The sequence below is a fragment of the Narcine bancroftii genome, chromosome 1, assembly GCF_036971445.1.
Source record: "Narcine bancroftii isolate sNarBan1 chromosome 1, sNarBan1.hap1, whole genome shotgun sequence".
NCBI classification, from domain to species: domain Eukaryota; kingdom Metazoa; phylum Chordata; class Chondrichthyes; order Torpediniformes; family Narcinidae; genus Narcine; species Narcine bancroftii.
The window spans coordinates 19,132,598-19,159,831 of NC_091469.1; the positions used below are offsets into that span (position 1 = coordinate 19,132,598).

Below are 27,234 nucleotides of genomic sequence, written 5' to 3' on the forward strand. Positions count from 1 at the left end.
AGATCGTATTATATGGCGAGCTCTCCACTGGCCACCGTGACAGAGGTGCACCAAAGAAAAGGTACAAGGACTGCCTAAAGAAATCTCTTGGTGCCTGCCACATTGACCACCGCCAGTGGGCTGATAACGCCTCAAACCGTGCATCTTGGCGCCTCACAGTTTGGCGGGCAGCAGCCTCCTTTGAAGAAGACCACAGAGCCCACCTCACTGACAAAAGGCAAAGGAGGAAAAACCCAACACCCAACCCCAACCCACCAATTTTCCCTTGCAACCGCTGCAATCGTGTCTGCCTGTCCCGCATCGGACTGGTCAGCCACAAACGAGCCTGCAGCTGACGTGGACTTTTTACCCCCTCCATAAATCTTCGTCCGCGAAGCCAAGCCAAAGAAAAGAAAAGGTCAAATTATGCATTAATCATGACAGCACGACCAGCATGGGTCTCTCTTGATAGTGGATTGCTGATGGAATACAATGGGACTACACTGAATTGATTTGTTTATTGTCACATGTACCAAGATGCTGTTGAAAGTTTTGTTTTTCTTGCCATGCAGGCAAGTCAACTCGTATTTAAGTATAGCAGGTTGGGTAATAATAAAATTAATTTCAGACTGTACTGTTGCAATACTTCACAGTGTTATAAAGACATGTCAGATTTAGAGAAAAGTACAGTTAAAGCAATGCCAGAGATTGATCTTTTTATCAATTAGAGGTCAATAACAGCAGGAAAGTAAATGTCTGAATCTGGAGGCTCACGTTTTCAAACTCGTGTTCTTCAGCTCAATGAAAGGCTGAAGGCAGAATGACCAGGATAGAGTGGGGCCTTTAATATATCGTCATCTTTCCTAAGACTATGAGAGGAAGAGACAAAGTTAACTTCCAAAGGTTTTCTAACACTTTAGCTGGGAAGGCTACTTGCTAAGCCTGAGTCCAGTTAAACTTGTGTGGCGGATAACGCCATTTAGTTCTCGAAACGTCATTTGGAGATTGGGACTCTCACGGAAGTGGGTGCCCAACGCGTGATGGGTTGAGAGAAGCGGACAGGTAGAGCAAGGCTGGGTGATTGTTTTTCCTCTTTGAACTGGCAGGTCAACTTGCGTTTTTGACCGTGGATAACAACATTTTAACTGACTTGTTGAATGATTAAACTTAATGTTTGAACTGAATTAGTAAACAATTAAACTCAGTGTTTGAACAACCCACAAATGGCTGCAGTGGTGACCCCGACGATCCAAAATGGCTTCTTTTGTATTGCAAAATGCTGGAAGGAGAAAATTCAGGTCTACAGAGCATAGTTTCACTCAAACTGCGCACCTTCTGGACATCACAACTACAATTCCACATGCGCCAGATAACTTCCGATGCCACAAAGTACTACAAGGTGGTCAGTGCGCTGGACCAGGAAACCACCGGGCACATCATCGAGTACCTTCACCAACGACCAACAAGTATGAAGAGATCAAAATGCTCCTCAAGAATACATTCGGAATCTCCCGCCACAATGAGGTGTCAAAACTGCTGTACATCCACCTGCTCCTCTCTGATGACGATTTTACTGACCCCCAACAGCTGGCAGCTTGTGTGAATGTACTACTCCAAGACAAACAGCAGGGGGAAGCAACCATCAACCGGGAGGCAGCTGTACCTTGCCAGGTGATAAGGACAGCGCCAGCATCCATGGAAAGAGCAATAATGACTTTAGCCTCAAACAGCGCTAGTAAGAAAAAGTGGTGCTACTACCACCAAAGATGGGTTCCACAGCCCAACAATGCCTACCACCCTGCATGCATCCAGGAAATGTCTCAGCTGGCCGTTGGTAATGCCAATGGCAGCCAGCCAAAACGATCGACTCCTCTATATTTTGGATCATCATTCGGGGTAGCATTTTCTCATAGAGACAAGAGTGGAGATCAATGTGTTGCCCACCTCGAGCATTGACACTCATTCTGGAAAGAAAGGGCTTCCCCTGACCTCTGCCAACAGCAGCAGCATCAAAACATATGGGGTACGACGATCCCCCTCAACTTCAATTCCTGCTACTTCAAATTGACCTTTACCACCGCCAACATCTCACAACCGTTGCTGGGTGCCGATTTCCTCCAGGGGCACTCCCTGCTGGTCGATTTGAAAGGAAAAAATATCATCAATTCTAAGTCATTTGAATCAATCGCCTTAAGCCATGTTGAATTGACTGCACCCCACCTTGGCTCAGTGACCTTTTCTGACAACACATATGCCAGAATCCTAGCCAATTTCCCCAGTTCGCAAAGGCCAGCCCCAAGCATGGGATAGAGTTCATTATCCCCACCACCGGACCATCACTCCTTGCACCGCATGCAGGCTGCCCCCTGACAAGTTCCAACTAGTCAAAGACAAGTTCTGCAGGATAGAGAATATTGGCATAGTTCACCACTAAAACAGCCTGTGGGCATCCCAGCTTCACAAGGTTCCCAAAACGTCTGGGGGTTGGAGACTTTGTGGGGACTAACAAGATTACAACAGCTGACGGCAAACCTGGATGGTTCTAAGATATTTTCTAAGATTGACCAGGAACACGTCTACCAGCAGATTCCAGTCCACCAGACAACATCCCTAAGATGGCTCTCATCACCCTATTTAAGCTCTTTGAGTTCCTCTGCATACCATTTGGCTTCAAGAACGTTGCTCAAGATTCCCAAAGGCTTATGGACACAACAGGCTGCAGGCCCGACTTCATGTACATCTACTTAGACGACATCCTTATTGCCATCTGCTCTTCCAGTTACACCATGCACATCTCCAAAAGCTCTGCCAGAGGCTCGACGAGTATAACCTGGCGATCAACCTTGCCAAGTGTCAGTTTGGCCTTACTTCCATCAACTTCTTCAGCCACCATATCACCAGCACAGAGTGGTCCTGCTTCCATCCAAGGTTTGAGGCCATTCGCAAGTTTCCCAAACCCTCTACTGTGAAAGATCTCCAAGAGTTTGTTGGCACGGTCTCCATTTCATGCCCACAGCAGCCAGGATAATGCAACCACTTTTGAAGGTCCTGGCCAACAAGCCAAAAAAACTCATTTGGAACGACGTGGCCTTGACCGCATTGGACACACCAAGAAAGCACTGGCAAAGGCAACAATGCTAGTAAATAGACAGGCCAACACACCAACCACTCTCATGGTTGAAGGATCTTGCACAGCCGTGGGTGGAGTGTCGTAGCAATTGATCATTGGTAGCTGGCAGCCCCTTGCCTTTATTGGTCATCGCCTGAGAATCCCCGAGCAGAAATACAGCACTTTCGACCGGGAGCTCGCTATCGGCATTTCTGCTACTTTCTCGACAGCAGGGATTTCACAGCTTTCATAGATACAAACCACTCGTATTTGCATTTGCCAAAGTTTCTGATCCTTTGTCAGCCCAACAGCAACCTACATCAACTGACCTACATCTTGGAATACATAACTTCAATTTAGCACATCACAGGCAAAAGCAACCAGGTCACAGATGTGTTATCCACAAGGCCATCAATGCCATCCACACTCTGGCCCCAAGTCAACTACCCACCTGTGGCAGATGCCCAACAAGAGGATAAAGAAATTTGGGCCTGTTGACGCCACACTTCTCTGTGATAGGTCTTCAGGACAGCCAAGACCCATCATACCCGCTGCCTGATGACCTCAGATCTTCGACATGATTCACAGTCTAGCTCACCCTTCCATTTGGCAACAAAGAAACTTTTTGCAGCCAAGTTCACATGGCATAGGTTGTGCAAACAGGTTGGCAACTGGGCCAGAGCGTGTATCCCCTGTCAAACCTCCAAAATTCAGTGACACATTAAGGCGCCACTGCAGAACTTCACCCCGACAAATTGACGTTTCAACTACATCCATGTCAACATCGTGGGATTGCTGCCCCCATCCAGAGGTGTCACCCACCTTTTCACCATCATGACCAAATTCACGAGATAGCCAGAGGCCATCCCACTCTCGGACACCTCCACTGTGACCTGTGCACACGCCCTCACTGCCCACTGGCGGCTTGCCAGCAGACATCTCCTCTGAGAGAGGTGCGTAGTTCATCTCTAGGCTGTGGTTAGCAATGGCCCAGCTGTTTGGCACTAAGCTGCACTACACAATGGCCTACTACCTGCAAGAAAACAGCAGGGTGGAACGTTTTCACTGGCACATGAAGGCATCCCTCAAGACATGGCTCACGACCCAGACTTGATGGACGAATTGTCGTGGTTCATGCTAGGCATACGCACTGCTCCAAAGGAGGACCTGGCAACTTCCCCAGTTGAGCTGGTGTATGATGCCCCACTTATGGCACCAGGAAACTTCATCCCAGCAGCTTGTGGACATCTTTCTCCAGTCCCAACGTCCCGACATGGTCTCACAACCACGTATATCCCACCCGGCCTCCAGAACTGCCAGTACATTTTTCTTCGCTGAGATTCCCACCATACACCACTGCAAAAGCAATATGAGGGGCCCATCAGAGTACTACAAAATGATGCCATTGTTTTCATCATCGATGTGGGTGGCAGACCTGAGACTGTCTCTGTGGACTGTCTCAAGCTGGCAAACTTGGACATTGACCAAGTGGCACAATCCCGCCGCAGAGGGCATCCACCATCACGACCAAACCCCTCAACTCGACAACCTAACCACTTCCAATACTCCGGTCCTTGGGGGCGGGGGGGGAAGGGGTCATGTGGCAGATCATGCCACTTAGTTCTCTGTCATTTGGAGCGGGTGCCAGGCTCGTGATGGGTTGGGAGTAGCGGACTGGTAACGCGAGGCTGGGCAGTTGCTTTTCCTCTCTGAGTCAGCAGGTTGACTCACGTTTTTGATCGGGGATAATGACATTTGAACTAACTTGTTGAATTATTAAACATAATGTTCAAACCGAATTGTTAAACGATTAAACCCAGTGTATCTACAACCCACAAAACACTTGGTGCATTTGGAGCAGTCTTCACTTGAATGAATGGGAAAAACAGCATGCAGGAAAGAAGCATTTTTTTTTTACTCATTCAAGTTATCTCCAAATCTGGCCATAACATTTCCTGACCCAGAGCCATGTAGTTGGTTGTCACCCTAATGGCCCTTTTAAACTGTCCTTAAAAGACAGGAATTAACAGCCTTTTAACCACTTCACTTACCTATATGAATATGATGTACACAGGATGCAGGGTGGGGGCGTCATTTTCATCTCGGTAATCACCCACCAAGGTAGGTAGGTAGTATCAGAGCCGATGCAACGGCTCCTCTGTAAAAGGCTTACCCAGCTTCCCGGGACACCGATGCCATAATCCTGCAGGTCCCACCTACTTTTGCACCAGGTTCATATGTAAAAGGTCACAATGATCCGGCTTTTCTTGGTTCAGTGTGAACCCAAGCTGGCTTTAAACATGGGTCTGTCACACGCTAATTAAATGGCTTCACTGTCTAAAAGGGGATTAAAAGTTTTGGCACTCAGTTCAGGAAAAATTCAGGTGGGAAAAAATATGGTGGACCTACAAGTGGAATGAACTATGAATGAATACAAGATACAAGATCATTAATTTTTGAATAATTTTCAAAATAAACATCACTTGTTTATTTAATATATTTATCTCTGCCTTGTGCGAATGAGCAAAACATCACCCATCATGGCCATGCAGATTACTCATCTAAACTACGTGATCTTTCAATCTTGAACTTAAATACTTGTATTGAAGCCAGAACATAAAAGTTTAATTCTGCATGATCCATAATATTTACAAAAACCCAATGAGGTGAAGCAAACATTACTTTCATGGTAGAATGCACAAAGATCATTTTAAAATCTGTACCGAATAAAAATATTAGTGCAAGCGATACCGTCAAGACAATACCTCTTCAGTTGCTTGAATGGGTTCTTCTATGGAAACCATGTGATCAATGCCAGTTTCTCCTTTGACCTCAAGGATTGGACGGCAGCAGACCATGGTGACACTGATAGGCAAGTCCTTTAGAATACTGACAACATCCTTGTGATTCTTACCTAGGAGTGGTATACTATTCACCTAAGATACAGCAAAAGAACAGTGAGCTCCTTGATAAAACAAATTAAAATTAATCATGTTTAACTAGAATATTAATTTATTCAAGTAAACATTCTCTCCTGGCCAAATTAATTTAACCCAATGTTTTTAAATTGCATTATCACTGTGCAAACAATTCAACAATCTCAACTAACATTCTCGAGGTTATTTAATTCTCTAACAAAAACAAAAGTAAATTTTAGTAAATGAAAGATAATCACAATAATACTGATGAGTGATGTGAGAAATTACTCTCTATACATTGGAAGGCATGCGGTTTAATTCTAAAATATTTATCAAAATAATTTTCAGATATAGAGTAGAAATTTATGAAATTTTGTTCTGGTTCCAAAAGTGTTACAATAACATTTATCCCTTGTATATCTTTTCAAAGATACCAGAATCATTTTGCTGGCACCTGCAAGAGGCAGACAAATTATTAAACACTACAATAAAATATATATAATTAAATCACACCTTGTACAGAAGGAAAAATATTGAATTAGGATCAAGCATTGCTGTTAACAGAGTAAATAGTTAAAGAATTGTGTTTGAAATAAACGAATAAATGTTCCGTCCAATTATTAGCAGAGTGTAGCAGCCCATGAATGGAGATGTGGACCGGCCCACAAAATGGCCATCGAATGTGGCGACTGTGTGGACCTGGGGGCGACACCAGCCTTTGTCCATGACCTTCTGCATGGCAGGAAGACAGCCAGCTGCAGTGGAAATTTCTGGCCAATCCAAGCCGGCGCTCCGATGATGCGGTGCTCTGAAGTCAGTACCTGGGGCCCATATAAGCGCGACAGCCAGTGCAATAAATCAGTCTCGACTTCAAGGCTTTGTGTGTACATGCTGTTCTTCTCCACACTCACGTAGCACACACTATATTGGTGACCCCGACAGGTCCAACCAGTAGCTGGACCCAAAGATGATGGACCAGGCGGAGTCAGCGGCCATCCACGTGGTCTCACTTAGGCTCCCAAAGTTTTGGGTGTCACAGCCACACATGTTGTTCGAGCTCACTGAGGCTCAGTTCTAGCTTCAACATACACCGTTGACAACACCCGTTACTTATACATCGTGAGCACACTTGATCAAGACACAGCATCAAGGGTCGTAGACTTCCTACAGCAGTCTCTGGAGCAAGGCAAATAAGCAGCCCTCAAAGAGATGTTAACCCACACTTTCAGGTTCTCCTGGCATGAGCACGCTGCCCAATTGCTGCACTTGGACAGATTGGGGGACAGAGCCTTGTCCACCCTAATGAGCGAAATGCTCACTTTGACTGAGGGCTATAAGCCTTGCCTTCTCTTCCGCAGATATTTCTGGAGGAACTGCCTGAGGATATCCAGCTCTTGCTCATGGAGTGTCGCAGCCTGGGCAGACATGCCCTGGAGAGCAAAGAGGATACCAGTGCCGTCGTAGACCAGGTCAGCAAGCCCCACTCACAGTCAACTGCTAAGCCATGACCAGCGGAGAGACAAGTCAATATCCCAGGCCAACTCTGCTATTATCATCAGCGATGGGGAGCAGTGGCCCTTCGATGCCGCCCACCTTGCGGGTTTATAGGAAATGCCCTGGCCAACTGTCTCTGATGGCTACGGTGGTTGGCCCACATGATAGCCTACTCTATGTTTGGGACTCCTTCTCGGGCAAGCGATTCCTGGTCGACACTGGGGCCAAGATAAGCATCCTGCCCCCCGACAGACCTCAACACCCACAATGGCAAGTAGGGCCCACCACTGAGGGCAGCTAGCACCTCCATCCAAACTTTTGGTACCCGTACCATCCCCCTTTGGTTTGGCAACAGCCGGTTGACATGAACTTTCACCCTCATGGCAGTGGCGCAACTGCTTCTGGGGGCTGACTTCCTTCATGCCCACTGCCTGCTCACAGACGTCAAGGGAAAGCGCTTGGTGCATGCCAGAACTTTTCAAACTCTACCTCTGGGGAACCCAAACTACCTAACCCCTACCATGACTCTATAATGCTTTCTGGCAATGAGTTTGTTTGCATCCTGGCAGAGTTTCACTCAATAGTGGGACCACAGTTCCCCACGGCCGAGCCAAAGCATGGGGTAAGGCATCACATTCTGACTGAAGGCCCTCCTGCTTCACACCAAGGCATGCTGCTGGCTCCCTTCCAGGAAGCTCACCCTCACTAAGGAGTTCAAGAAAATGGAGGAGCTAGCGATAGTGTGGCACTCCAACAGTCCCTGGGCCTCTGCCCACCACAAGGTGCCAAAAACAGCAGGGTGATGGAGGCCACGTGACAGCTACCGTCGCCTCAACGAGGCCACTGCAGCTGACAGATATCCTGTGTCCCACATCCAAGTCTTTACCACCAACCTGCACGGGACACGTGTGTTTTCCAAGGTGGACCTCATCCGGAGGTCCCACCAAATCCCAGTTCAGCCCAGGATGTCCCCAAGACCACAATTCTTAGGCATCCCCTTCAGGCTGAAAAATGTGGTACAAACTTTCCAGTGGCTGATGGATGCAATGGGCTGGGACCTCCCATTTGCGTTACCTATTTAGACAATATCCTTATCACTAGCCACAGCCACAAAGACCACACCACCCACCTGAGACAACTGTGCATCCGGTTGAGCAAATTCAGCTCAACAATTAACCCTGCAAAGTGCCAATTTGGCCTGGAAACTATTGATTTCCTGTGGCACAGAATACACAAACATGGGGCAACATCCCTCCCTGAAAGGTTGAGGTGATCCAGCACTTCATCAAGCCGCAAACAGCAAAGGGGCTACAGGAATTTGCCGGTATGATAAACATTTTTCACATATTCATACTAGCAGTGGCCTGCATCATTCACCCCTTCTTTGTGCTAATGGCAGACAAGTCAAAGGACATTATCTGGGACAATGAGCCTTTAAGAGCATTCCAGAATGCCAAAGATGTGCTGGTCAATACCACCCTCCTAGTGCACCCCAGACACAGCGGTTGGAGTCATACTGGAACAGCTCATTGAAGGCCAGTGGCAATCCCTGGCCTTTTTTATAATACACCTCTGCCTCCCACCAGAGCTCAAATATAGTGCTTTCGACAAGAGCTACTGGCGTTGTACCTAGTGGTCAGACACTTCTGTTAATTTTTCGAAGGTTGGAAATTCAAAATTTTCACCAATCACAAGTCAGGCTGGCAGCATAGACACTTGTCCTACATGTCCAAATTTAGCATTGGTGGGAAAAGTAATTTGATAGCCAGCGCTCAGTCACACCCCACAATCGAGTCGGTCCATGGCCTGTCCCAGGGGGGTTGAATATATGACCTTCAACAATGGCACAGCAACAGGACCAAGAGATCCCCACATATAAGACAGCCATCACAGGGTGGAAGACGTCCCCGTCGGCCCAGGTAACCTCACACTCCTGTGGGTCATTTCCACCGGCAGTCCTCACCCCATCGTCCAGCCGTATGGAGGCGCAGGTTTCCCTCGCCATACACAACATAGCATATCCAGCCATATGAGCAACCACCAAGACAGTGAATAGCAGGTTTGTCTGGCATTGCTTCCGGAAGCAGGTCAGCCAGTGGGCCAAGACCTGCAGGCTCTGCCAGTCCTCAAAAGTGCAGACTCACACAAAGGCGACCACACAGACTTTTGAACCAGTACGGCGCAGGTTCAGCCACGTACATATTGATTTAGTGAGGCCGCTAACGGTTTCCCTTGGAGCGAGATACCTACTGACCATGGTGATCCACTCCATGAGGTGGCCTGAGGCAGTGCCGCTGGCTGATACCACCACATGTGCCAGGACACTCATTGACACAGTTGTCCAGATTCAGGGTCCCAGAAAACCTAACTTCAGATGGGAGGGGGGGGTGCAATTTACTTCTGGGCTCTGGGAACCGCTGGCTACTTCCTGAGGACATAGCTCCATCACATCACGGCATACCACCCTGAGACCAATGGGATGGTGGAGCCATTTCACAGGCATCTGAAGGCAGCCTTGATGGCCTGATTCAAGGGTCCCAACTGGGTGGATGAACTGCCTTGTGTCTTGTTGGTTTTTGCACCATTCCAAAAGAAGACTTCAACACCTTGGCAGTGAGATTGTCTACGGCGTACCTTTAATCATATTGGGGGAATTCTTGGTCCTTGACAAACACCCGGAAGACTCCATGGCCGCCCTTGAGAACGCGGTGAAAACTGGGGTTCCTGGTCCTGCAACAGCCCCCACAACATGGCCATTCCAAACATATCATCCCAGGGAAGTTAAAGACTTGTCATTATGTGTTTGCGTTAAGGGGGAGCATACCAGTCGCCTTTACAACATCCCTACAAGGGGCCCTACAGGGTCATCAAGAACAATGGCTCCATTTTCGTCCTTGATGTCCAGAGTAAGGAGGAGACCGTTACCATTGATTGTCTGAAGCCGGCATATTTAGATTGTAACCAGCTGGTCTCCGCTTCTCCCTACGACGCAGGGCAAAACCACCCAAATCAACGGACAATGGCTCGATCGCCAGTTCTGGGGAGGGAGACATGGACCTACCCACAAATTGGCCAACGAATATAGCAACCACACGGATCGGTGGGGGGGGTGGTGACACCGGCTGTCATCCCAGGTGACCTTCAGCACGGTGGGAATACTACTAGGTGTGATGAGAACACCGCCAATCACAGGCCGATGCTCCAATGAAATGATGCCCTGACGTCAGCGCCTGGGGCCCATATAAGCCCAACAGCTAGTGCAATAAACCAGTCTCAACTTCAAGGCTTTGTGTGTGCGCGTCGTTCTTCTCCACGCCTGCGTAACACGAATGCTACAGTAGTTAAATACTTAATTCTAAAGAACTAATCATAAATAAATGCTGCCTTAGCAATGCGAAAAGCTTAAGCAGATAGCTTAACATTTTAGACTATTCCTCATTATTATAGATGTCAAGATAGTATTACCAGGTTAAAATTGAAATCGCTGAAATAATGAGCAACAACAACTTTTTCCATGCGGGAAAAGTAAATTGTTAACATAATATCAACATCGCATCCATTTCTAAAAGTCTATTTCGCAGAACAATCATGAAGCATCAATAATAGCAGGAAATGTTATTTGATAGAACACCCCAAAAAGGTCTTGGAGGGCATCTAAAACATGGAACGTAATCCTCACTTCAGTCACTGGCTACCATTTTAACACAGGGCACAGAAGTACAAATGGATTCCTAAATGCCATTGTGAAATCAAGGTGAAGTTGATTTCTGATAGATGAATTTCTCACGAATCTGAAAATTTTCTAGTGCAATAAAGTTAACAGTACTTGACTGCTGATAGTAAAGGGTTGTTTCAGGACACTTTCTAAAAAAAGGTGGCTTGCTTCCATTCCCTCTGGGAAGTTCCTGATCTCCAGCTACATGTTCCAGTTCTTATCAGAAGCCACAAGCTTTGCTTATTCCATCACTCTGCCGTTGTTCTCAAAATCCTCTAAACATAAAATTCTTGTTACATTTGTTGATATTATATTGCATTTATTTTTCATATACAGTTTTATTTTAACATAAATGCCACAGTTAAACTGTTGGAAGCTTTTGAAATTGGTAAATTGTAATACTTCTAGCACTTGTCATTTTGCAAATGCAGTAAATTATCAGTCAATATTCGTGGCTAAATTTCAAAAGATCTGTAATCCAATGACTCCCTGCTCAACGTGAAATCTAAAAGTTGTTAGTGTCATAAACATTCCAATTTTGACAAGAGCTAGACATGAAAAGAATCAAGGAAATTGAATAAAGTGACATCCTTTCCCTGAACATCAATGTCATTTAAAACTAGATCTGAAAGAAGATTATGCTTTCTGCAGCAAGACCTGGGAGGTATAAAGGCTGAAGGCCATTTCCATGCATGTGTAGATGCTTTTGGAGAAGGGAGCAAATTCAATCACTATGGTTCCCAACAGAAAGTAATAAAGCCGGCAGACTAAGAAATCAGAATTTGAAAAGTTAGTATATAAATGGCAAAGCAGAACTCAAAAGTTAAAATCTTCACGTTACTACCAGAGCCACTTAAAGACAGTACTGTACAGAAAGAAATACAGTGGAACTTTTAATTAAAATTTTCGAGGCTCCCATGGCCAAGGATATGATAAAGTCAGTATTGATACTGGATCCTGGTCCACAAAAGTAGGATGAGGAATTGATATGAATGGAACCAAGATATAATAAAAGACAAAGCTGATGAGAACAGATGCAGAAAAAAAATGAGTGCAAGTCAAACCATACAGCAGAGAATTAGATGAGTAGGAAACAAAGGTAAAACAGTATCCCCATTGACATTAATATTTATACAAAATGAGAAAGGTAAATTACCAAAAATTGTTTGAAGAATGAGCTCAAGAAATTCTTCTGGAACATGTTGCAAAATCAACTATAGATCAGCGTTGAAAAGCAGAAGTTGTAAAATGGAACAAAAATACATTTCAAATATGATAATATTCTCCATGTGGATTTCCACCAGGTGCTTTGCTTTTTTCTACATTCTAAAGATGTGAAAGGCTTGAAGGTTAATTGGTCACCTAGGTATATTTGGGTGGCGTGGGCTCATGGGCCATATCTCTAAGTTAAATTAAAAGTATCTTCTGAAGCAGAAAATAAATGGTTGGAGGTACTCTGCAGGTCAGGCAGCATCCATATCTGCAGTCTCTTGTTTATTCAAATATTTTCTGTAGTAAAACCCCATTCTTCAGTGGTAGGAGAGAAAACAGAGCAAATGAGCAAAAAAGTGCAACTGGGGATTGTCAAAATTTATTATTCAAGAGATTACAATTTGGTCACTCAAATAGGTCATCAATATATTTTTTTATGAAGTAGATTTGGATATCAAAATGTTTTTAATGTAAGTTCAAGCAACTAAGGACATTTATTCATTTGGCATACTTGCCTTCATCAGTCAGGACATTTAGTATCAGGTCATGCTACAACTGTATATGACTTTGATGAGACCTCATTTGGAATACTGTGCACAGTTCCAGTCGCCTAGCGCATGAAAGATTAATATTAAGATGGAATGAGTGCAGAAAAGATTTGAGAATATTACTGGGACTGGCAGGCTTGAACTGTAAGGAGAAACTTGCAGGCTGGAACTGTTCTCCATGCGAAATTTGAGATATAAGAGAGTGCAGATGGTGGAATCTTGTACCAAAAACAAACTGCAGGAGATACTCATTGGTCAGACAGCATCTGTGGAGGCAGAGGAAAGGTCAAGCATTTGGATCAAGACCCTGCATCAGGACTGAAAGTGCAGTAGCCAGGATAAAGTGGTGAAAGGTTTGGGTGAGGCAGGGGCTGGTAGATGCTATGTGGAATGAGGTGAGGAGGATAATGGGCAGTAGAACTTCGTGGAAGGGGGACAGATAGAAGACAGTGGCTGGTGGGTGAAAGGTAGAGACAATAAAGGAGAGAGAAAAAGGTGCAGATGGAGCCAAGTAGGGTCATATCAGGGTGGTGATAATGACAAGTTGGAGGGTCATTCATTGAGATGCTGTTAAGGTCCTGTTGTTAAGCAGCTGGACCTCAACTCTCCCCATTGAGGCAGCTGCCTTGTGGAAAAGTAAGAGACAAAAGGTAATCATTGAGGAAAGTTTGGATCAATCCTTGGCAATTACCTCATATGCTCCACAAAAAGGGTAAAAGAAATGGAAGCTGAATGTTCCAAACATATTAAAATTGTTATATTTTCTTCTTTCAAGAAAAACTAAATAGACTATAAAAACAGTTATCACAAGGTTATTATTCCCACAAACTGGAGCTTGTTACTGCTTACCTCCAACAGCTCATCTCCACCAAATAGCTTTCCATTACGTCCCACAGGGCCCTCAGGGAGGATGGAACAGATATAGTGATGCCCAACTGTGGCTTCCAAACTTATGCCCAGGCCACTACTTTCACTGAACTTTGTTACTTGTGTCACCTGAAAATAAGTGTATTCATCTGTTAATGAGATTTGTTCTTCATCCATGCTGAAAAAGAATGGCTTGAACTAACAATTTAAAGTCCAAGAGCAAAAGAATGTCTGTTCGAGAACTCAAGGAAATTGGGAAATAGGAATACATTGTTAAGCCTTTTGAGCCTGCCCCATCATTTAATCTCATCAAAGACAGGCTATAATGACCTTAATTTCTCTTCTAGGCATTTGCTCATGCCCCTTTATTCCTTGAAGTTAACTACCTACTCTTTAAATACTTCTAATGATCCAGCTTCTACTAGCTACCAGGGCACAGGATTTCAGGAGAGCGTCTATTCTCACCTATGCAAATGTCCGGTCTACAGTTTCTGCACCAAACATAGCCAAAAATGGAGTAGTTCCTCATTTCTTTCTCATCTTATTCTTGCATTTTTATTTTATCAAGCTAAGCAGTATTAGGAAAAGATGATGACAGAACTTAAAAGGAAGGATAAGAGTTTTCAAGTCTGGAATCTGTTAGATGGGACAGTCAAAGTAAATTCATATTCACAAGAGTTACAGACATTTGGAGTAAAATACAAAAGTCTGCAGACACTGTGATGGAAGTAAAAACACAATGCCTGAAACGTTGGTTATGTACCTTTATCTTTGGTACATGAAGAACACTGTTTGATTTGCTAAGTTCTCCACCATTATGTTTTTACAGATGTTTGGGACAGTTTTGAATAAGTGCAATTTTTTGTTTGGAGCCATTTGTCTCTTTGGAGGTTTGTAGTAGTTTTATCCTGGAAAAAAGACTTACTAACAAATTGGTCCTTTGTAAATCTACATACCACAATTTCATAGTTGGCTCCCAGAATCTCTTGCCATTTAGCACAAAGACTTTTATCTTCAGATGAACTGAACTGAAACCCTGGAAGAAAAGGAGGATTAACAAATCAAATCATGTTTTTTTTTATAAAAACAAAAGATTTGTGCAATTGAATTGAAATAGTTGTGGAAAGAATGACCAGTTTACTTGGGATTTGGTTTTGAAAATGTTTACTCTCTCTTTAAAAAGTCCACAAATAAACAATTTTTCTTCCTTTCATTCCTCTCTTTCCATGTATGTAGCAAAACTATTAGAAAAATATATATTCTATAGGTTGTAAAAATAGCAAATGCAAAAAAAAACTCAGCAGGTCTAAAAGATTCCATGGAAAAATAGTTAATATTTCATTCCAAAAATGAGTGAATTATAAACATTCATCATAACTAAAAAAATGAGAAAATAAGTTAGTTTGAATTGGGCAAGGCCAGGGTTAGAATGAGGATTAGTTGTTGAGAACATTAAGTCAATAGGTTATTAGGGAGGGAATGAACAAAAACTGTGAAATGACAGCCATTAGAGATTGCAAATAGGAAGGATCAAAGTTAATAAATTCAGAACCATACTGTAAGTGCAAAAAGAGAAAATTATAAGCCACTATTTCTGATGCAGAAAATAAATACTATCTAGAAAGGATGTGGAGAGGGTTCAGAGAAGATTTACAAGAATGATTCCTGGAATAAAGGGATAATCAAATGAGGAACATTGGATAACTCTTGGACTGAATTTAGAAGAATGAGTGGGACCTCATAGAAGCATTTTAGATGCTGAAAGACCTGGAGAGAGTCAATGTTGCAAAGTTGTTTCCCATGGTATCGGAGTTAAGGACAAGAGGGCACAACTTCAGATTTGAAGGGTGCACATTTAAAATAGAGATGTAGGAAAATTTCTTTAGATGAATCTCTGGAAATATGCTGCCACAGCCAACTGTGGAGGCCAGGTCCTTGGGTATATTAAGGAAGAGACTGACAGGTATCTACATAGTCATGGTATCAAAGGTTATGGGGAGAAGGCAGGGAGTAGGACTGAGTGAGAGAATAGATCAGCTCAAATGGAATGGCAGACCAAGCTTGATGAGCTTAATAGCCTTCTTCTGCACCTATATTTTATGGTCTGAGAGGAGTGAAATTCACACAGGGGCTCTGCAAAGTGGCCACCCTTTCTCATTTTGTTTCTCCACTGTGGAGAATGCTACATTGTTAACATAGATTTTTAAAAATACATTAAATTGGATGCTGATAACTGCTTCCCTTAAAAGGACTGCTCAGGTCTCTTGATCATGGAAATGGAAGAGGTTTAAGAACAGGTACTGTATCTCCTGTTGTTGTATGGAAAGGGGCCATTAAGTGAGGACAGATAATGCACCAGGTAGTTGCAATAAGGGGAATGAAAGACTAAGAGCATGAGAGTTTATTGTCATATACATAAGCACAACATACATATACACCAAAGTTCTTGCAGATGCAGTCATACAGGTAGCTAAGATACACCAACAACAATAGTATAAATTATATTACACAATGCACCATGAGACAGAAAAAGAGATAATAAGTATTAAGGTATAAATATATAGTCATTGTTTCAGTTGGCACAAAATAAATGTAATGCTTCAATAGTGCATCCTGGTGGTTTTGGAGTAGTTGGGGTAGTATAGAGAGCTTCAGTAGCCTGCTAGCTTCTTCTCTCCTTCTTACTGCACATCTTCTGCAACCCACAAGCTCTTGATTGCATCATTAAGTTTTTTCTTTCTCCCTCTTCTCGATATAAAGTTACCAGAGTGCAAGGATACAATGCTGGAGAATTTTAGCAGTTCAAACAGTATACTTTATATACCAAAGATAAAGATACATGACCAATGTTTCGGACTTGAGCCTTTCATCATATCTTGATGAAGGGCTCAAGCCCTAAATGTTGGTTATGTATCCTTATTTTAGCAACATAAAGTATAGTTTGACCAGCTGAGTTTCTCCAGCATTGTGTTTTTACTTCAACCACAGTATCTGCAGACTTTTGTTTTTTTTTTATATACTTCTAATAGTGCAAGGATCTAAACTTGATGTAAAACTGGTCAGATTGTCTGAAACCAGGAGAGAGGAAAAGCTAATGCAGATACCAACTTGGTAAAGGGAGTGGACAAACATTATATCTGTGGCATGGAGGAAGATGAAGAACTTTGGATTGGCACTAGTATGGAATTTGTGCCCTTAGGATGCCTCATTGACGTAATTAAGAGAGTCTAGATGGGGTGAGGAGGGAAGTAGGGAGATCTAATTTCCTGGCAGGTGGGACCATGGGTGAATGGAAGATCACGTGAAGCTCAGATGTGAATGGATTGGTGATGGTTAACTTTTTTTTTCCAGTTCAGTTCTCCAGACAGGTCATGATATTACACAATTGCCCTAAACCAGGAGAATCCAAGGTTTTGCATGGATTATAACCTTTCAACAAATCAGGCTGCTATGACAGCAAGCATACTATTTTTGATAATCAGTTTCCGGGTACTGCCAGCTAAAATCCAGAGCAATTCAAAGTTGCAGCAGGGATCCAAAGTTTCAGTCAAGAGAGAATAACATCTTTTGCTCAGTGCATTTGTCAAATGAGGGACAGTATTTGTTATATTGTAGTGGTGGTATCCAAACCACTTTACCCACCATATTATATGAACAAATAAGGCAAGAGTCTGATAAATACTAGAAATGGTTTTAAAAGTATTTCAGAGCAGCATAGATTGTACCTGTGTCTGTAAACTTGGCTTTACCTTCAGGTTCTGAAACAATTTCTTGTTCATTTATTGGGGCAGCATTTGAAGTCTTGTTTTCTTGTAATAATGGTTCTTCATTCACTTCAGCCAATACTACAGATAGTTCAAATAAACAACAGTGATAACTGATCTATTACAGGAATCTCTCATTCCAAATATAGTTCTTGAATTGAACTAAGCAATTGAATCAACAATATTTACGATGTTTACTAATCATATTTGAAGTGATTTATTAAAAACTTAATTTCTGCATAATATTTCATTTTTTTTTCCTTTTTCCACATACAATTCAATTTTTCCAATTCCTAAATTTAAATGTTCTATTTAATGGCATACTTTGATTATTCACTTACTTAAAACATTTAATTATTATAAGCGCACCAAAAGTGTTATTGCTCTTAAGCATGAGTGTAGGGTGACACAAACGTGATCATGAACTGGTGAAAATAACAAATAATATGATAAAGACAAGAACAATTAATTTACTTGTGGAGGGTTCGCCTTCTATAGTGGGAGCATCTTCACTCTTCTCAGGTTTCACTTCACTTTTGCACTCGGACTGCATCAAAGCCTCTGGTTTGACTTCTCTCCTCATTAAAATTAGTTGCACTATTTGACTTGTGTGACGCAGCATCTCCACAGCTTGTTGATTAGTGAAACCTTGAATATTTGTTCCATCCACCTAAAATACAAATGCATTCAGATTTCACAGTTTCAATCAAAACAAAATAGCTTATAATATTAAATGTCAATCTAAGTTGGTTAGCTGGCTGAAATGACAGCCAAGGTGATCTTTTTTTTGTTCTGATTTAAAGTTTTAAAACCATATATAACCATATAACAATGACAGCACAGAAACAGGCCAATACAGCCCTTCTAGTCCGTGCTGAAACTCTTACATTCTCCTAGTCCCACTGACCTGCACTCTGTCCATAATCCTCCATACCCTTTCCATCTATATACCTATCCAATTTTTTCTTAAAAGATAATATTGTACCTGCCTCTACTACTTCCACTGGAAGATACCACTCTCTGAGTAAAGAAACTCCCTGTTGTGTTACACCTAAACTTTTGCCCTCTAACTCTCAGCTCATCTCCTCTAGTTTGAATCTCCCCTATTCTTAATGGAAAAAAATCTATCCACAGCTACTCTATCTATCCCCATCAAAATTTTAAAAACCTCTACCAAATCCCCCTTCAGCCTTCTACACTCCAAAGAATAAAGACCTAACTTGTGTAACCTTTTTCTATAACTTAGATGCTGAAACCCAGGTATCATACTGGTAAATCTTCTCTGTATTCCCTCTGTTTTGTTCACATCCTTTCTATAATTTGGTGACCAGAACAGAACATAATATTCCAAGTTTGGCCTCACCAATGCCTTGCACAATTTTAACACTACCTCCCAACTCATAAAGTCTATGCTCTGATTCATAAAGGCCAGAATTCCAAAGGCCTGCTTCACTACCCTATCCATCTGAGATTCCTCCTTCTGGGAACTAAGCACCATTATTCCTAGATTTCTCTGTTCAACTTCATTCTTTAACTCCCTACCATTCACTATGTATGTCCTGTTTTGATTAGTCCTACCAAAATGTAGCACCTCACATTTGTCAGCATTAAACTCCATTTGCCAACTTTCAGCCCACTCTTCTAACTTGTCCAAATCTCTCTGCAAGCTTTGAAAACCTTCATTATCCACAATGCCACCTATCTTAGTATAATCTGCGTATTTACGAATCCAATTTACCACTCCATCATCTAGATCATTAATGTATATAATAAACAACAATGAACCCAGTACAGATCCATGAGGCACACCACTAGTCACCAACCTCCAACTTGACAGTTATTTACCACTAATCTCTGACATCACCCATCCAGCCACTGTTGAATCCATTTTACCACTTCAATATTCACACCTAATGATTGAACTTTCCTAATTAATCTTTCATGTGGGACCTTGTCAAAGGCTTTACTTAAGTCCATATAGACAACATCCACAGCCTTAGTCTCGACAATTTTCCTGGTAACTTCATCAAAAAATTCAATAAGGTTTGTCAAATATGACCTTCCAGCACAAATCTATGTTGACTGTTCCTAATCATACCATATCTATCCAATAATTATATATACCATCTCTAAGAACACTTTCTATTAGTTTGCCCACCACTGACATCAAACTTACAGGCCGATAATTGCTCGGTTTACTCTTTGAGCCCTTTTTATAGAATAGGACATCATGCACAATCTGCAAATCCTCCAACACCATCCCCGTCACTAATGACATTTTAAATATTTTGGTCAGAGCCCTTTCTATTTCTACAATGATTTCCCTCAAAGTCTTATGGAATTCCTGTCAGGACCCAGAGACTTATCCACTTTTAAATGTCTTAAAAGCTGTAGTACTTCCTCCTCTTCCATCATCTGTTTCCATAACTTCCCTTACCTTACACAATTCAATTATCTTTCTCCTCAGTAAAAACTGTTCAAAATCTTCCTCATGTCTTTTGGTTCCACACATAGCTGACAACTCTGATTCTCTAAAGGACCAATTTTATCCCTCACTATCCTCTTGCTGTTAATATAACTGTAGAAACCAGTTAGATTTATTTTCACCTTATTTGCCAAAGTAACCTTGTATTTTATTTTAGCTTTTCTAATTTCAGAATTTTTTTACATTCTTTATATTCCTCAACCACTTCATTTTCTCCATGCTGCCTATATTTACTGCAGGCATCTCTCTTTTTCTGAACCAAGTTCCCAATTTCCCCATGGTTCCCTCAATCTTTTAACCTTTCCTTTCAACCTAACAGGAACATAAAGATTCTGTACCCTTAAATGACCTCCTTTCTCCATTACATCCATCTCATAAAATAAATCATCCCAATCCACTCCTTTTAAATTCTTTCTAACTGCCTAAAAGTTAGCCTTTCTCTAATCAAAAATCAAAAAAAAAAGACGAGCAAAATTAGGGTATTCGGTCCATAGAATCAGCTCCATCATTCAAATCATGGTTGATGTATTTTTGCTCTCAACCCCATTATCCTACCTTCTCCCTGTAACTCTTGACATCTTTACTAATCAAGATCATATCAACCTCTAATTTACATTAAAACTGGCAAAAAAAAATCAAGGAAAATAAATAGGTTAAAAAAAACTTGTTTAAAATTGGCGCGCCAAGCCGTTCATTCACCAATAATGCAACACGCAATCTCAAGCAACCCCAAAATACACTTAATCGGCATCTACCAATCCCCATAGGTGTTTTTACTGTATACCCAATGATTTCGCCTCCACAGCCACCTGTGACATCGCATTCTATGGATTCAATAGCCTCTGGATGAAGAAATTTCTTAACTCTTCTTAAGGAAAGTTGTGCCCTCTGGTTCTAGATTCTCCACGACTACTCTATTCAGCTCTTTCAATATTTGGGAGGTTTCAATAAGATTTCCCTATCATTCTTCCAAACTCCAGTAAGTATAGGCCTAAAGTATTCAAATACTTGTCACAAGATAGCCCCCTCATCCCGGGATCATTCTTGTAAACGACCTCTGGACCCTCTCCAATGCTAGTACATTCAGCTTTAGCTATGGGGAAGAAAACTGTTCATAATCTTCCATATGTGCTCTGACCAACATCTTGTAAAGCCTCAGCATTACATCTTTGCTTTTGTATTCTAGTCCTCTCAAAATGAATGCCTTAAAAAAAATTAACAGCATCAGGTGATAAAAGGAGACTAAAAGTTTCCAATTTTCACTATTTAAGACTGGATGTTAAAGATGGATAAGGACAACAGCTAAAGAAAAGTGAGGGCAAAATTGTGAATGTAGACATGGGCACCATTGAAAAGCAAACTATGACAGACAACATATTACTGAGGGTAAAGGTGGATAACTACCAGAGGTATACAGAACAGCATCAATCAGTACCCAATACATACTTAATACAAGTTTGATCAATTATAGAAGCAGTATTGTTTCGCTACAGGAAGTCATATAGTGTAGCAGGCGTACAGCGTAGTATTGCGAACCGCCACTGTCAGTTCACAGACTTACCTGACACATCGTGGGCTAGCAGTGCTGGGTGCCAAAGTACAGCGAGTGAATCAGATGAAGCCCCTGCCCAAAGGTGCGGGGCGCTAATGGCTCATAGCTTTAACCTGCTGGTCCACAGGACCAGAAGCTGTTCACTAACGAGCTCATTAACAGGCAGGGAATAAAAGGTCTGTGTATTTCTGCAATAAACCAGTCTTGAGTTGACTACCTTTATGTTTGTTTGCCTTTATTTAGTAGCATCTACCGTAGTAGCTGCTACAAATTGGTGACCCCGAAGTTAAGTTTCAACAAATTTGAATCATTATGGAAAAGGAGGAAATTTCAACGGCACCTCCATGGCAGTTAATGCAGTTGGGCTTCATTTGCCTCCTTTCTGGACACATCAGCCTCGAATTTAGTTTCTTCAAGCTGAAACCCAGTTTTGTCTTGGGGGTATAATGGCGGAAGACACAAAATTTTGGCATGTCGTGAGAACATTGGACGTGGCCACTGCATCGCGAGTAAGCAAATTTATTGCTCATCCTCCGGCAGAAGACCAGTACACCAGGTTCCGCCAGTTTCTTCTTCACACATTGGAACTTACTAGGCATGAGCGTGGTATGCGTCTTTTGTACATGGAAGGCCTAGGTGACAAGAATCCATCAGACCTGATGAATGAGATGCTGGCATTGTCAGATGGTCATTCCCATTGTCTGCTTTTCAAAACCGTATTTCTGTCAAAACATCCAGCTCACGTTCCCATACCCATTGGTAACATGGATTTTCTGCCACCTCGATGACGTGGCTCGAGAGGCTGACAGGCTCTATCGTACTCCTACACAAGAGTCTGCCCGAATACATCCTGTTTTTGCAGCAGAAGCATCTCCTGCATCCTATCAGCCTCCTGTATCTCAGTCCAATCCAAGAAAGATGAACATGTTGATGTACGTCGAGAGTGGTGTTTTTACCATTGCTGCTGGGGAAAAAAATGCCCATAAGTGAGTCCAGCCATGTACCTACTACAAAAAGAAGTCGGGAAATGAGAGACCCAGGTGCCAGTAGTGGCCTCAGTAGCTGGCATACATACAAGCCTATTGTATCTTCAGGATGATGTGGGTAAGCGCAAATTCCTTGTAGACACAGGTGCTGAACTTAGTTTGCTCCTGCCGACCAATTTTGAAAGGACGCATTAAAAAAACGCTACTTGACCCTGCAAGCGGCGAATGGAACTGCTATTCCAAGTTTCAGCACTAGGCGAGTCGCAATCGGAATAGGTGGAACCACGTTCCATTGGAATTGTGTCCTCACTTCTGTCGCTCAACCCATTTTGGGTGCGAATTTTTAACATTCCCACGACTTATTGGTAGACGTAAAACACAGAAAATTACTTCATGTTTTCACCTTTCAGACATATCCACTGGCGTGCATCAAGGGGGGAGTTTCACAGCTCGGAGTACATATGTTACACAAGGACGCATATACTGCTCTCCTCAACAAATTTCCCCATATTCTCACCCCTAACTTCAGTGCCTCAAGAACAGCCCATGGTGTCTCATTACAGACACATCAGGCCCACGATCCATGCCAGGGCTCGTCGTCTGGTGCCTGATAAATTGCAGCAAGCAAAGGCAGAATTTAAAGCAATGGAAGAATTGGGTATCATCTGATGCTCAAACAGCCCTTGGGCCTCACCTTTGCATATGGTACCCAAGAAGACAGACGGATGGATACCCTGCGGCGACTACTGTACACTTAATGATGTCACTACACCTGACAGATACCCAATTCCACACATACAGGATTTCACCTCCCATCTGCATCATTGCTACATATTTTCAAAGATTGATTTGGTTAAGGGATATCATCAGATACCGATTCATGAGAATGATATTCCCAAGACAGCAATTATTATGCCGTTTGGTCTTTTTGAATTCCTCAGAATGCCATTTGGCTTAAAGAATGCCGTGCAAACTTTTCAGTGACATATGGATGCTCTAGGTAGAGATTTAGACTTTGCGTACATTTACTTGGATGACATCCTTGTTGCAAGTCAAAATGAGAAAGATCATCGCCTGCATTTGTGCCACCTTTTCAAACGGCTCCAAGACTTTGGTCTGACAATTAACCTTGACGTGTCAATTTGGCAAGTCAATCATAGAATTCTTAGGGCATAAAATTACAGCAGACGGCATATCTCTGTTATCAGGCAAGGTAGACAACAACCGTACATTCTCCAGACCTGTCACTGTCAAAGGGCTACAGAAGTTTTTGGGAATTATAAATTTTTATCACAGATTTATTCCCAGGATTGCTGACATCCTGCAACCCCTGTTTGACATCATCTCTGCTCCAAACAAAAACATTACCTGGACCGCAGAGGCAGTGGCCGCATTTATGTCTGCCAAAGAGGAATTAGCCAAAGCAGCAATGCTTGCGCATCCAAATCCTGAAGCTGCTTTGACGCTTAGCACAGATTCCTCGGGAACAGCTGTGGGTGCAGTTCTGGAACAATACGTCAATGGCCATTATCAGCCCCCTGCCTTCTTTAGTCGTCATCTAAGGCCAGTGGAAATGAAGTACAGCACCTTTGATCAAGAACTATTAGCACTTTATCTGGCTATAAGGCACTTACATTATATCTTGGAAGGTTGACATTTCACCATACTCACAGACCATAAACTGCTGATTTTTGCCTTTAGCAAAGTCACAGATCCTTGGTCGGCACGACAACAAAGATATTTGTCCTACATTTCGGAGTTTACTACTGACATTCGTCATATTTCGGGAAAGGCGAATCTGGTCGCAGATGTCCTCTCTAGGTCAAGTGTGTGCCATTTTCAAGGTGGAGTCAACAATGCTGAACTGGCTGCGGCACAATTCGCGGATCCGGATATAAAGGCATACAGTACAGCTATTATTGGACTCAACATTCAACAGGTGGCACCACAACAAGGTAGTCCAGAATTCCTTTGTGATGTATCATTGGGCTATCCTCGACCATTGGTCCCATTATCTTGGAGACGGAGTTTTATTGATGACATTCACAATCTATCACACCCATCCATCATGATTTCAGTCAAAATAATGTCAAACAAGTACTTGGCATGGGCTGAAAAAGACGTCGCGCAATGGGCACGAACGTGTATATCCTGCCAATCTGCGAAAATTCAACTCCACACCAAGGCACCCCTCCAGCCTTTCCCGACAATACGCAGAAGATTTGAGCATGTGCACGTAGATCTGGTTGGACCATTACCAGTATCACAGGACATGGCGTATATTCTCATGGTAGTAGGCCACTTCACATGCTGGCCAGATGCCATTCCATTACCAGTCAGTGATACTGAGGCATGTCCTAGAGCGTTCATCTTAAATTGGATTGCTAGATTTGGAGCACCTACACACATAACTTTGGACTGTGGACTTCGGTGTTATGGGCTTCCTTGGCTCATTTTTGTGGTACACAGTTGCACCACATTACTGGGTACCATCCACAGTCCAACAGCCCGGTGGAATGTTTCCATCAGCAACTTAAATTTTCACTGAAGGCCTGACTCACCGGCCCCAACTGGGTTGATGAACTACCTTGGGTTCTACTAGGAGTACAAACAGCTCCAAAAGAAGATCTGTCTGCACCATCTGCAGAATTGATGTATGGCACGGCCCTTATGGTTCCAGGAGATATTCACTTCACAAGCAATTCAGACATGGACGTCCTGCAACAACTCTGCAAGGGTATTGCTAACAGCAAACCATCCTCTACCAACTGGCATGACAAACCTTTGCAACAAGTGCCTCCAATCATTATTAAACACTGAATTTGTATTCACATGAAGACAGGTTCTAGGGGCACTGTTAATAAAACCAGATGAAGGACCATTTTGTATGATTAAGAGAGATGGAGTGGTATATACATTAGATATCGGAGGGCATGCGCAGCTATTCAGCGTGGACAGACTTAAACACACACATACGGACCCTACTTCACCAGTTCAGTGCCCTCAACCCAGGTGATGTGGATGCCCACCTAAGTATAGCGCATCTGGCATCTTAAATTACGGTGACAATTCTGGGGGCGGAGTGGTGATGTAGCTGGCACCGACAGTTCACAGACGTACCTGACACATCACGGGCTAGCAGTGCTGGTCGCCGAAGTACAGCAAGTGGATCAGATGAAGCCCCTGCCTAAAGGCTTGGGGTGCTAATGGGTCATAGCTTTAACCTGCTGGTCCACAGGATTAGCAGCTGTTCACTAACGAGCTCATTAACAGGCAGGGAATAAAAGGTCTGTGTATATCTGCAATAAACAAGTCTTGAGTTGACTACCTTTGTGTATGTTTGCCTTTATTTAGTAGCATCTACCGTAGTAGCTGCTACAATAGCCCATTGGGTCAATTAATCCCCCTAGTAGAATAATACACAAAAGTGTTGGAGAAAATCAGAAAATTATTCCTGATAAAGAGCTCAGGCCTGAATTGTTGACTGCCATTCAAATTCAATGTATACTGCATGACCAGCTGAATTACTCCAGCACTTTTGTGTATTATTCTACCAGGGGCATGCATTGACCCAATTGGCTGAATGCATTGCACTAGACCCTAGCACAGGGTCGATGGGACTATCCAAGTGGTCAATTGAACTTTTGCAGTGTAACAATATTAATATTTGGAGAGAATTTATAAGATCTAGAGTAGGTCACATACATTCACACATTTTAAAGCAGATCTTATTTGTGAGACTGAGGAAATATTGAAGATCTCTGGAGAATGTAACCACCTTTCACAAGTAGGTGTTAATTGAACTGACATCATAAAATGAATGACCATTGTTTGGAACTGGAGACACTGATGGCTAGTGGAAGCTCTTTTCAAGGGTTTTGCCACAGTCCACAGAAAGGTGACTCCTGGATTGTTTACCCAAGATAAGAAAGAACTCCTGTTGTTGGCTGGAGAAGGTGAGGGTTTTGCAAGACATGAGTCACATGCTCTCTTTGGAGTTTCAGCTGGAAAAGAGAGAGAGTTGAGTTAACAGCTCAGTCATTCAGTCAGTGTGTGGGACACAGAAGTAACTGAAAAATGCAATCCAGGGAAAACTGTTTGAAACTGACGAAAGCAAGTTCCAGAGCAGTAGATGGCTGGAAGTGCTATCTGTCTGATGTTTCTCTTGAAATAGAGGATGGGGCAAGTTTCATCAGCAAGACGGTGACTAGTGGTGGTACCTCAGTTGTGGAAATCTTGGAGCAACAATTATCTCTCTCTGCAAACTCTACAAGAATCTTCCTGAGTGGTAAACATTTACCTTTCAAACACTAAACCTGGTGAACTTTATACATGTTAAATTCTGTGCACAGTGTGGTGATTACCTGCAACCAGAGCACTTGGAAGAAGGAGAAATGAGATTTGCGCTTAGAATTAGAAGGGGGTAATTTGGGTTAGTATATAGTCAAGTATAAGTATAGAGTTAAGTTAAAGTATGATTCTATTTTCATGTTTGAAGTTGATTAAAAATAACTTTTGTTTTGAAAGACAATTGTCAATTGCTGCTGGGTTTTGGGGTCCTTTGGGCTTATAACAGTGGTCAAAACAGGAGCATATCTATGAAAA

The 27,234-nt window shown here is 42.6% G+C and overlaps 1 protein-coding gene across 10 annotated transcripts in view; it reads right to left on the bottom strand.

Moving 5' to 3' along the window:
- The window catches only part of LOC138755360 (multiple PDZ domain protein), a 199,200-nt gene that overhangs the window by 117,100 nt on the left and 54,866 nt on the right, over nt 1-27,234 (bottom strand). For 9 of the 10 annotated variants that reach the window (XM_069921259.1, XM_069921198.1, XM_069921221.1 and 6 more), the window contains exons 11-15: nt 18,081-18,276; nt 17,568-17,687; nt 14,799-14,878; nt 13,825-13,971; nt 5,854-6,024 (exon numbers count right to left, since the gene is read on the bottom strand). In XM_069921259.1, coding sequence (XP_069777360.1) covers nt 5,854-6,024; nt 13,825-13,971; nt 14,799-14,878; nt 17,568-17,687; nt 18,081-18,276 — 714 coding nt within the window. The remainder of the gene's footprint in view (nt 1-5,853; nt 6,025-13,824; nt 13,972-14,798; nt 14,879-17,567; nt 17,688-18,080; nt 18,277-27,234) is intronic. The other variant, XM_069921206.1, reaches the window with a different exon arrangement.